This window comes from Poecilia reticulata, linkage group LG2, assembly GCF_000633615.1.
Source record: "Poecilia reticulata strain Guanapo linkage group LG2, Guppy_female_1.0+MT, whole genome shotgun sequence".
NCBI lineage: Eukaryota > Metazoa > Chordata > Actinopteri > Cyprinodontiformes > Poeciliidae > Poecilia > Poecilia reticulata.
The window spans coordinates 38,886,049-38,898,775 of record NC_024332.1 but is presented as its reverse complement, the minus strand read 5'-3'; the positions used below and the strand labels follow the sequence as shown (position 1 = coordinate 38,898,775).

The window sequence follows — 12,727 nt, the reverse complement described above, 5'->3', positions numbered from 1 at the left end:
ATTTTTGATMAAATTTAAGGCTTTTAAGTTTGCCTTATTGTCCGGAAAATACGGTAGTTACTTTCCAAATCAAGTAGTCAGTAATCTAACTAAGTTACTTTTTCAAGGAGTAGTCAGTAATCTGATTAGTTACTTTTTCAAAGTAACTATGCCATCACTGCTGAAGATGTGCTTTTCCATRTATTCTTCCTTCTGACAAACCTCTTGTGTTAATTCTTGAATTTTTTTGTACCTTTTTCTACTGTGTGTGACAATACTAATGATTTTATTTTGTATGAATTGCATTTACTGTAGCTATGGGCAAGCTTGAGTGAGCAGCTATTTTCTTGAAGTCTTTTGCTAACTTATGCACATCAATGACTAAAACATTCTGCATGTTTTCTTCTTTTCCATCTTAAAGGGAAATTCTGGTTACATTTACCCGGATTACAATTTGTAGAAACTCTCATAAACACGATTCAGCTTACATTTATTTGAAAGAAACTACAACAGTTACTTCTGGAAGTTAAAAAAAATGAAAACATGTATTCAAATGAAAGGTTGGAGTCTTTGTAAAWGGGTGCCAAAAATGGGGTTTGTTTATGGGTCAAATTAGAAGTTGTTTAATTTTGTACTTGTGCATGTTCTCATTTCTGAGAACATTGTATACTAGAAGAGTGTGAAAAAGACAGTCTACATCCTTTAACAGTCGAGCAGCTTAGTTTTGTTTGCCCATCCTAGTATGACACCGTCGTGTTTATCCTTGACGTCTACCAGGATCTTGCTGTGTGTTTACTTCCATTTGTTGGTCCAGGACGTTGGATTCCGCATTACACCCCAACTGGCCTCACTGTCCCACGCCCAGAAACAACAGGATCTTTGATAAATGTGTAACTTTGCACACACACCTTTCTCAAATATACATTCCTCTACAACCCGATTAAAGGAGCTGCTGCGTGGCTCACACAGAAGGGACACTTGAGTRKWGYRSRGRGMKSYRMRAKRTKYTYTKYRCAMARRKRWRMSMMRACWCWCMYSYRMAARRRGRSSYSYKYTTWTWYWYWKTGWSASRKKTKYKMWMWSYASMRYWTWYWSYGSKRTWTTYTAGCTGGTTCAGGTAACAAGTAGCTAATGTCGGCAATGTATATTACTTAATGCAATCTTTCTAATCGTTTGAGCTTAAGGAATATGTCAAGACTGCTCTTCTGCTCTTTCGTCAAGATCCGAGATTGACTTGTTTTCAAAGCAGAAACAAATCTCTGTATTTTTACATTCTTTGGTTCTTCAGTGAGTCTCTGGTGGATTTCTATGAATTTCTGTCTTCCYGGTTGAAAGATCGCCTGCATATTTTCCCACTATTGCAACCACGGATTCAGTCTAGCTTTCGAGGCTTGTTTTAAGTTGCCTGCGACTTGTACTTGGACACAGGCAGCTAAAGCAAGTCTGGGACGCCTGAGACATGTCAGCGAGAATATCTGACCACAGAAGCCAGGACATAAAAATTACTCTTGACAGACTTTGGGTTTTGCAGTAAAATTCATTTAATTATATCCTGCAGTGCAAAATCCCAGAATACATCATGACAGTTTATTGAAAAGGTGTTATATTTCACCATAAATCTTAAGTAGTTAGCTATAAAAATTATTACTGTTTTATGTAACTTTATTGTATTTTCCATTTTTTATATGATTTCCTTTCTGTGTGAATGACAGAACTCATATCAGGTGACTCATGGAGATAYTGATTRTCAGCYAACTAGTCAYACAAAAATATAAGCTTGCGATATAAGAKGCTAATAGTTTTGTACTTTGAGTTTGCCTTAGATTCACTGTATGTTTTCTAATTGAAGAAAAAAAAAATACATGTTTGTAAGCTTAAAATAGGAATGAATTGCCTAGACATTTAAGATAGTAGAAATAATAACTGTTATATCACTTAATTTGTCTTCTGGTTTGTGTCTTTTCTGAGACATTAAAGTTTACAGAGACAGTTTATAGAGAGGTTTTAGAGACAGTAAAATTGCCAAACCACACATAAACCAGGAGAATGCACCACGGTCGGAATCCGTGTGTGTTTTCTCTTTCAGGATCAACATGAAATATGCATGTTGTGGGGTTTGCATTCATTTTCAGTGAAGCTAGATCAGATAATCAAAGATTGATTGGAAGAGAAAACAAAAAAGAACAGAATGACATCCAACACATGCCAGAGTCAAAGCTGGAACAGTGTACCCAGCCACATCAAGTCCATGTTTGAATGGTTTTAATTTGGTGCCCATATTAGCAATTTTTTAGTAGTGTTCTGCATTTTCTTTTTCTTTTCTATTTTATTTTTTTTWAATAATCTTATAAAGTTTATTGAAAAAAGCTTAAATCAGTGACTTAAATGATATGAATAAAATCTGAATAAAATATTTCAAATGTGTTGCCTGTTTCTGTGTATTACAAATGTTTTCTRTGTGTTGCAGTTAAACTGAGACTGATTCTTATTGTCAATATATTAGAGTTGAACCACTCGGGTGTTACTTGTGAAATATATGCAGGAAACATCGTCACTGTTATTTCCAATAATTGGGTTTTATTAGKGGCAAAGAAAACATCAGYAGTAGTGGAGTTATTGATAAGAAATTTACAACTTGCATAACATCTGTTGAATATTAGACACAAAGTATTGACACCCTGTTATTTTTTGTCACATTACAAGTGCAAAATGTGTGTATTTTTTTATATAAGATTTTATATAATGAGCAACACAAGATTGTACAGTGGACAAAAAGAATATACGAGATTCTAAAAAAGTATGTCATGAATATCTCCCCTCCTTAACTCTGATACCCCTAGTAACTGTATCAGACATCATTTAGAGTCAGATCCAGCTGTTCTGTGAATGTTTCAGAAGTTTGATGAAGAATATCAKGGGAACACAGCAGACAGTTCAATGAGGAAGCTGTGAGGAGAGACTAAGATGTACAAAAAACATTGCAAACTTTGAACATCACAAAGAGCTCTGTTCCATCCATCACCCGTTTGGATCAGAGAAGCATCCAAACGGTCTATGGTAACTCTGGAGGAGCTGCAGAGTTCCACAGCTCGGTTGTGATCATCTATAAAAGTGACAACTTTTAGTCATGGACTCCATAAATCTAGCCTTTACAGAAGAGTGACCGTTTGTCACTAGCCGTGTGTGAGACACTGCAAGCATGTGGATGGAGGTACTTAACTCTAATGAGACCAAGATTCAGCTTGACTACAATGGTTCTGCAAAACCAATGGGTGAGAAATAACGCTGTACATATCTAAACACACCATTCTTTGAATTCAGTTCAATTCAATTTAGATTGAATTAGATTTGAATTTCCAGATTGACAACAAATTGCCGTCTCAAAACACATTCAATTTCATTCAAATTCACCACACACTGTATATTGCAATTCCATGCTATGCTGCATTGATGCAATAATTCATCCAAAATAAAGCCCAGCMAAGTTTTGACTGGATGTGCTGTGTGTCGACATACTTTTCAGTAGATCAACATTAAAAATGATTTTAACTGGTCTTGTGTGACATTGTTACTCTGAACTGAAATTGACATAGTGGTCAGAATTGACTGAAACACATTCTGAAYATATCTAAATCAGCCATGTGCAGTTATTCTACACAGTCTTTGAATTTGACTTTTTAAATTAAATTGCTAATATAACATTTTTTGTTCAGATTTTAATTTAGTAACTTAMATTTTCTAGATCACAGCAGATAGTCAAGCCACAATATCTAGGTTAGATTTAACTCCAGACTTTGACTAGACCAGTCCAAAACCATCTTTTTTTTTAGCCATTTAAAGTTTGATTTACTGGTGTGATTTAGATGATTGTCTTMTGCATAACCTGAGTTCACTTGAGATTATGGTCATGAATAAAGTCATTTCACAAAATGTTTTTCCTAAAGTCTTGGGGGGTCATTCATATATATTTTCTCTTTTTTTGTGTGAAATTGTCAAAAATCATCTTAACTGAGAAAAGTGTTGTTCTGGGCTTATTTGTGACCTCCGGATTCATTTGTGGATGAAAATGGAGTGATTTTGGTATAGACTAATATTGCCACTCTTTCTCAGTTCTCAAATAGTTCTCATTGTGGTTCAATGSAGAGCCAAAACCTGGACAATGGCACTGGGATTGTTACCAGACTCATAATCTCAAATGTGCMGTTTGATCAGAAACGGAATGACATAAAGTTCAGAAAAATGTGACTTTAACAAAGTCTGCTGCTCCTAGAACAGTTTTGCCCAAAGTCTGTCGGATGGCATCCTGCATGTTTTAGTTCTCTCTCTGGTGGTAGTAGCAACCTTTTCAGCTTGTCAGTGTTTTTCTTAGGCCTTCTGATGAGMCATCATTTGATCCAGGTGCATTAAACCAGRGMGAKAACTAAAACATGCAGGATGCCGGGCCTTGAGGACCGACTTTGGACACCACTGTCCTAGAAGAAGCAGAAAGACATRAGCTTGCACCAATGAGCATCAGGGCCCATGGTTTTAAAGTTATGACCTCATTAGCCCCAGATTGAGGCCATATAACGTTAAATCCACACAGGGGAGGTTAGGAGGGATGAAATGTTCTTGTTTTCCTCAGCGCACTGAAGCGCGTTTTTCAAGGTAAATATTCTTTCTCCCAACATGAGGCAGGTCTTTGTTGTTTACCAAGAGGTAAAGAGGCGGAAAAGTGAGGGGGATCTGAACTGGTTTCCATGTCAAACACTTCAATTCACCATAGAAACTCAGATCTTAACGCGGAAACTTTATTAAACTGTGATGGTGGATTGATAAGGGCCGAATTTCTATCGGCCTCTTTTTATTGTGGGCACCGGGCGGGCTGACAGAGGTAAATTGCTCTTTTAATTAAAGCAATGCACCAGGGGAAATTGCTGTCTGAATATTGTCTCAGAGATGGGGGCCAGTGACAGTTGCCTGGAAACTTCAATCTGTCCACCCGCATTTATTCCAGATCCCAGTTATGAGATAAAGTTTAATAAAAATCTTTTGCTGCGCCACCGCCGAAATGAAACCCAAGCCTTTCTGAGCGTCTGAACACAATGAGACAGGACCGCGGAGGAAACCTCATGTTCAACATGTATCTCTCAGGTTTGTCCCGTTAGGAATTAGTCAAACAGGCTTTTATGATAGAATTGGTTGGATGTTCGCAGCGCTGTGGAGTCCAGCAGAAGAAGATGTTCGGTTTCCAGGCCGGAGCTTTGCTGAGCCGCTTCCCCTCTGAAAGCCCGTCTGCTCTTTTGTCGGAAATCGGAAATCCTTTTTCCTGGACGCGTTTCCTGGCTTCTTGCAGGGGGRACCGCAAGGATGACAAGCTTCACGCACTGGACTCTGACTGCACCAGAAAGCAACAGGATTTCATTCCGTTTGCGCATTTATGAGTTTATTTTTTTGTGTGTGAATTGGTGCAAAAATAGTCCACTTTAAATATTACTTAAAAATTGAACACCCTTTGAAAAATTGGGGGGGATTTGTTGTGTTTTGAGGATTTAAATAAATTACAGTTTTTATGCTTTTCCAGATATTGTGGTATTTAATGCATTTTTATTTTTGTCAGTTGTGTATTCATTTCATTCGCTATTTAATATACAAACCCTTCTTATTATTCTTCATATCCAAACCACATTGATATCGAGAAATACACAGCTTAGGGGAATTCCATAAACTATTTTCTAATATTGTAAATAAATATATATTTGATGTTAATTTTTCTGTTTTGACTTCAGATCCAACAGAAAATCTGTTGAAAGAAAGCAAAGGAACATCTTGGAGTCCAATAAATACCGGAGTGCAAAAAGGTAAGAACCCAAAATAATAGTAATAAAAAAAAATATTTCTTACTTTATTTCATTGCTTGTGTGTTATGCTTAGATTACTATTTTAGTGAAAATGTATATCAAATATTGGCTGAGTAATAAAATATGTATTCTTTAAAAAAAGAAAGAGTAGTAGATAGTTGTTTATTTTTGCTATCATAACGATTAATACATTTTTTAAAATACATATTTGATAAATATCGTTGGAAAATAATCATCTACTTCTAAAAAGTAAACTATGAATGTTTATTTGTCAAAAGTACTACATACAATTTGAAAATATATTTGATTGAATACATTTTTATTCAAGAAAATATTGAAAATTAAGAAAGATAGACAGAACAAAAGAGAGAGGGGGAAAAGAATCAAAGAAGAAAGAAAGAAAGAAAATAAAAAAATATTTATTTTAAGTTGAAATATCCGACATCTATATAATTGACATCAGATTTTCTCTGATTTGATGACACACCGTTCATCTCTCAAACTAAATAAAAAATATATATTTTTCTATCTAATAGAAGGGGAATCTGGGGAGAATAAAACCCAGAATGACTGTAAGACCTGAAAGGAAATGCTGTTGCTATACAAGAACTGAAATCTAGTTTCTTTTTTTTCCCTGCCCATTAGTGAGATGAAGGTCTTCTGTCATGAATGTTTCTTTGAGAACACAACATTGACTGATGCGTACGTGTGTGTGTGTGTGTTTTTTTTTTTTTTATCCTTCCTCTGTCCCCAGGCAGCGGACAGATCCAGCTGTGGCAATTCCTTCTGGAGCTCCTCTCGGACAGCACCAACGTGTCCTGCATCGCCTGGGAGGGCACCAACGGGGAGTTCAAGCTCATCGACCCGGATGAGGTGGCCCGGCGCTGGGGGGAGCGGAAGAGCAAGCCCAACATGAACTACGACAAGCTGAGCCGGGCGCTGCGCTACTATTACGACAAGAACATCATGACTAAAGTCCACGGCAAGAGATACGCCTACAAGTTCGACTTCCACGGCCTGGCGCAGGTGTGCCAGCCGTCCACCACGGAGCAGGCCATCTACAAGTTTCAGGGGAACTTCTCCCCGATCCCCTTCTCCGGCATTTCCAAACTGAATCTCGTCACGCCCGGCGTGGGTCCCTCGGGTTTCTCCTACTGGCCCGGCTCCCCACCGGCGGCCCTTTATCACAGCCACAACCTGCAGCCCACGGGGCCCTTCGGCACCGTGTCTCCGTCCCACATCAGCTGCGTCAACAACATCAACAGTCTTGCCAACATCAACAATCACTACAACTGACTCCTGTTGCACATTCCATGCCAGACTTGGAGTGAATAAATACACGCGAACTGGTTTTTGTTTGCGCCCCAAATGTTGAGTAATTCCACCACGACTTGGACAAGATTTCTGAAAAACGACATTTATCTTATTTCGCTCAGCAAACCTGCCTTATTCCACAGATAGCCTTGTAAATTTTGGATTGCATTTTATCCCGGTATGTCCGTAAATTATTAATTAGAATCAAAAATGAACATTACGTCCTATTTTATTATATTCCCCAATTTGATTATAGATGGTCCTTGTAGATATGAAGTAAATAATTTCCTATAACTTGAATCAATCTGATCCTTTGTTCAGACTACTGCGTAGAAACAACCAATATGTGTGTTAAAAAAACAAAACAAAATATAGTTTGACTATGCTTTACATCGTTTTTCACTCAGATGCAATGAATATTTAATAAATGAATAAATACATACATTAGAAAAACCGCCTATCATTTTACACACACTACTTTTCTGCGCAAAATGTCATTTTTTTTAAAATATGAAATTTCTGATCTCCACTCCACAAATTTTGAGTTTCAGAAATCAATAAACTTTTATTTGTGACAAGGTGTTTCTTGTTAGAGAACATAGCCACTAGATGTTACAATAAAGTGCTGAAAGAGTTGTTTTCTCTTTTATTCCTTTAAATTGTTTCTGTCTTTTCGATCCTCGCCCTTTTGTACATTTTGGTCGATCGGAACGCTACCGAGTCTTTCAGATACGAAATGGAGACACCTGCCAAAGGGAGGTTTACTGTCCATGAGCCATTTCGGACGTAAAGTATTTTTTTTTCTACTCATTACTCTCCAGTGAGCAAATGTGCTTTTATGATTTCAATAAATAGAATTAGGAAATGACTAACGTTGTTTTATCTTAGTCACATTCATATTTATCCAGAGTTGAAGGGTAACAGAACCACAATCATAAGTAGACATAGAATTGAAATTTACAATAAAACAAAAATAATGCCTAAGCTCTGAATGATTGCTGTAAATATTTATATTTAAGATACACAGAAATAACTAATAATAAAGGAAAAATAAAAGTATATACATCAGTTTGGGAATCGAGACAGCAATTGAGAATTGAAACTATCTTGGACAGAATAGGTGGAAAATGAACTGGTGCCTTCTTATTGACGGATGTTTTCCCTCCCGCTCTGATTTAACGCTGTGGTAGATCTCTGGCGCCACCTTGTGGTGAAGAATCGGGATTTTAGGACTTGCGTTTGAGGTTCAGACTGTAAAAAAAAAAAAAAAAAAAAAATCTCAGATGACATTGACAAATGACTGCTTGGTTAAAAATCGCACTATACTAAAACATATTCATAGTTGTAAGCTTTTCTTTTCACCTGCAAAAACCATTTCAAGCAGCACCGCCACGTAATACGTGTGATGACATGATTGAATCAGTCTGACGCTTTTACTGTTTTAACTGAATTCATTTGAAATATGTGGTGACAACAGGCAAAATTCAGTTTAGTGGAATTTGAATTTATTAAAAAATAATTCTTAAAAAAAAAGAAAAAAAAGGAMAGAAAAAAAAAATCACGTTTATAAATAAATGTTCGGATCAGGAGGAAATTAACTACTTTCCGATGTTCTTCCGTCTTGTGGCTTTGTAAAGTGCCTAAAGAAAAAAAAAAGATATTTAGATTAGAGAAGTTAAACAGTTAAAGCGAACCATTTTTGAATTTTTCGTTTATTAATCMAATCAGATTAATGACCGACAGTAAACGTTTGACCTTCTTAATACATAAGAGTGAGCCAGTCTAATGGTCGAGACGATATTTCTGAWAGAGCCTAGATTTGTGTTATTGAGAAATATATAGTCTTTGCTATTGGGAAAACMAGTCAACGGTTAAAATAATTATTTAAATAAGAATTGTTTTCAGCCGATGCTCTCTCCTCCCCTCGTCTAACAGAACATTCAACCAGGTGCAGTTACATGGAGAGAAAACACTGARAAAACATAAAGTTAACAGTTGAAATAACAGCAAATAATGCAAACTTGATCATAGAAGAAGAGGAAAGGAGGTCAGTTTGTCGTTTACCATTAACCTATAGAGGGAGAGAAGCTCAGGATAACCTAAGCTGCTCTAACTATAGATTTAATAAAAAAGGAAAGTTTAAAGCCAAGTCTTTAAAGTTTTGAGAGAGTTTGAGAGAGAGAGAGTGATTATTAAGAAAAACAAAATCCGTTTTTTATTTAACAGGAACCTATTGAAGAGAAACTAAAGTAGAATCAACACTGAGTTCTTCTAAGTCTAAAAACCTGCCTGTTAGAGTTGCTTTTGAAGCCATAATAAATGCAACACTGACCAATACACAATCTTTGATGTGCATTGATGACTTTTATGATGACAAAATGTAATGATCCTGGTTTCACAATGGGTGACTGTAAGATGTTTTTATGATATTTTAATGTTTTCACGATTAAAAGCACTTTGATTGATTAATTGTCTCTTTTAGAACGAAGTCATAAATATTGTAATTTATTTATTTTGTACCACTTTTGGTTGTGCCGTTAAAGAGTCTATAAGATAATAGTGCATTTAAATTCAGGTTTTAGTCATCTGGGCATTTTTCTTGACCAGGTTTATCAATGTAAGAAATTGTTGGAGCTGCTGCTTCCAAAAGTTACACTTTCCAGAAGTTTCAAAGTGGAACAATGACTCCAGTCSGCCATRCGGGGGCACCATCGCTCTTCTGCTGCCACAAATWCACCTTACATAACTAAGTGATCAAAGGACTGGATTAATGCAGAGTGCAGAAGCTGCTGCAAATAGCAGATTAACCCTCCACCTCGTTATATGACAGTTCATGCTGGAGATGTGGGTCTGGACGGAATCTTAAAAGGACTGAGTTTCATTTGAAGATGAAATTAGACCAACATTATGCTAAAAGTTGCAATTTGACGAAAAATAAGTCATCTAGACARCATGTTAGTGTCTACATAAAATCGTAGCATTGCCGCAGCTATAGGTTAAAAAATCAGAACGTGTGTTTGCATGTGAGAGGGACAGAGAACCCACCACTCACTCACAGCACCAGTGTTTGTGTATGTGTTCTGCATATCAATGGGAAAGACATGAGGTCACTCTCAGCAACTAAATCTGTTCTCTTGCCAGGGTTGCTTTACGCTCTAAACATTGCTGCAGACAGACGCCTCCTGGTTGCGTCTCTGACACAGCAGCCCAAACAACGCTGCTATCAGAGAGTTACGCACTTCCACAATACAGCAATTGCCACCTTTCTCCCCCTAAAGAGTTTCTGTCCCTCTATGTGCAGCACCCTTTACTGTTGCTGATGTGCAGCACCCTTTACTGTTGCTGATCCTCCTCCTCTCGCTTCTTGCATAACAAAGTAGGTGGGTGTTTTCCTGCGAGCCGCAGGATTAACAGTGTGAATGCAGGAGATAGAGGAGCGAGACGAAAACACACAAAGGAYGAAGGGGGAAATAAAATGAGCTGCTTAGGCYCAGGTTTAAAATAGCAGCCCTTTGAACTGATGGATGGAAAAATGTTGACACTTTGGCTCGTTGTTGACTCACATCTGTTGTCATTTTTCCACAGTGGTGAAACGGAAACATGTTTTGCACAGCTTAATTGCCATTGGAAGTAAAAGAACTCATTGAAGAAATTTGCAGTCTTACAGTTGAAATCATGCCTTATTATGTAGTGCATGTACACTACATGCACTACATTATGTAGTGCATGTACACTACATGCACTACATAATATTACACAAAGCTTTTGTGTCACTGTCATCATAACATCGAAACATTTCCTGTTTTAAGTCACTATCCTGTCRCCCATCCATCCGTTTTCTACAACCACTTCTCCTCAAAGCAGCTGGTGTCCATTGGTCATTAAGGAAGAAYATCCTGGACAAATTCCCAGTCCATTATAGAGCAGACCATGCACAGTCATGCATAAGGGCAATTTAAAGAGACAGCATAACCTAACAGTTATGCTGTCTCTATGAGGAAGCCGGCATAAAGCCACGCATGCATGGGGAAGACATGCAAATACCCGGCCACGATTCAAACAAAGGGCCTTCCTGCTGCCAGACAACTGTTCTATCACAGCAAAAGATTAGACTGTTTTTTTGTTTTCTTCAAATTTGTTAGTTTACATTAATAATGTTAGTAAAACTTCAAGCAACATTGAGAAGGGCATCTGGCACATCTGTGAATTCACTCCAAGGTAACACCTCAAACACATCGCTTCCTTTTGTGACATCTTAAGAAAATCCAAWGAAAYCAACAAAGTATCAGGAAAAGAATAGCAGGTCACCTTTAGCCTGACTGCAGTTTCCGGATGTGTTCACCTGGTCGACCAGATATGTACGAGTGTGACCTGGTAATGAAAGAGAGAGGTTCTCTATTCGGTAGCAAAAGACCTCAGACCTCTAAACTGGTATGTGCATCCACAGTGAAATGAGACTGACTGGAAGGCCACTCAGAAAGGATGAAGAAATTACTTGAAAAGCAACATAAAAATCCAGATTATAATTTGCAGAAACACTTTCTGCCCAAGAGCTTTTGCCTTCCAAACCTCTCTTTATCCCTATACAGATAAACTCACAGTCAGTTGACTTCTCCCCAGCTGCTGCAGCTTACAAAACACTCTACATATGGCACTCTCTTTATATTGTGCAATAATCCTTCCTGAAATATATTTTACTCTCAGGAAACTATTTGCACAAATATCTGTGAAATAGTTTCAATATTTGTGCAAAATGACAAATGTCAGACTCAGATTACTGAAGGGTCTATTCTATTCTATTCTATTCTATTCTATTCTATTCTATTCTATTCTATTCTATTCTATTCTATTCTATGTTTGATTTTACTGGACCCAGCTAAAGAAATAGAGACAATTTACATTTAATTGAAAAGGTTTATTTGCAGAGTTGACCATTATGTGTTGCCAAAACTCCTTATTTGTTTGTCCTTTGTGTCTGAATGATTGATTGTTTAGAGATAAGTGGCTTCAAAATCAAACAACAATCTTTGTATTGAAAATGAAAATGCTATAAACTGAAAATATGTAAAAAAAAAACAAAAAAAAACGAAACAAAAAAAAAACAGTCGAACCACACAGATAAAACCTTGACGGGTCTTCAGTAAACCTAAAGAACCTAAAGAACTGATCAAGATCACTTTAAAAATTTACAGGTTTGATAACAGAAAAAAATATTAAAAGGTCAGAGATGACTCAAGAATTTTGCACATTAATYGAAATGTAGATTTATTCAGACAGTAATGTTTATTACGTGTTTATTATATTTARATAAATCTCTTGAAGCCACACTAAATACATAATAAGCAGGTTTTCATGTTCCCTGCAGTGGACTGAAACGAAGGCAGCCTGTGGGCATTAAGCTGCGTTGTGTGAAATATCACAGTCAGTGAGTCATTCTCTCAGCTACAGAAAGAAGTCATGAAGACTGCAAAATTTAGAGCAACACACCTACATGGTACAGAAATAGACTTGAGTTAGAAGGTGGGAGAAAGCACGACATGAAGAGACACAGAGGTAAGAGAGGGAGGTAAGAAACCGGAGCATGATCTAAAACA

At 37.0% G+C, this 12,727-nt stretch overlaps 1 protein-coding gene across 1 annotated transcript; it reads left to right on the top strand.

The window, feature by feature from the left end:
* The first annotated feature begins 2,051 nt into the window (after nucleotides 1-2,051).
* fev (FEV transcription factor, ETS family member) lies at nucleotides 2,052-8,064 on the top strand. Its single transcript, XM_008402727.2, has 3 exons — nucleotides 2,052-5,112; nucleotides 5,748-5,819; nucleotides 6,574-8,064. Exons 1-3 carry the CDS (start codon nucleotides 5,064-5,066, stop codon nucleotides 7,113-7,115), a joined length of 663 nt encoding a protein of 220 aa, XP_008400949.1. The 5' UTR covers nucleotides 2,052-5,063; the 3' UTR covers nucleotides 7,116-8,064.
* The last annotated feature ends 4,663 nt before the right edge of the window (nucleotides 8,065-12,727 follow it).

Coding starts and splice junctions, on each gene's coding strand:
- fev (XM_008402727.2), top strand. CDS start 5,064: ATGAGACAGGACCGCGGAGGAAACCTCATGTTCAACATGTATCTCTCA. Junction 5,113..5,747: donor GTTCAACATGTATCTCTCAG/GTTTGTCCCGTT, acceptor TTTTGACTTCAG/ATCCAACAGAAAATCTGTTG. Junction 5,820..6,573: donor AAATACCGGAGTGCAAAAAG/GTAAGAACCCAA, acceptor CTCTGTCCCCAG/GCAGCGGACAGATCCAGCTG.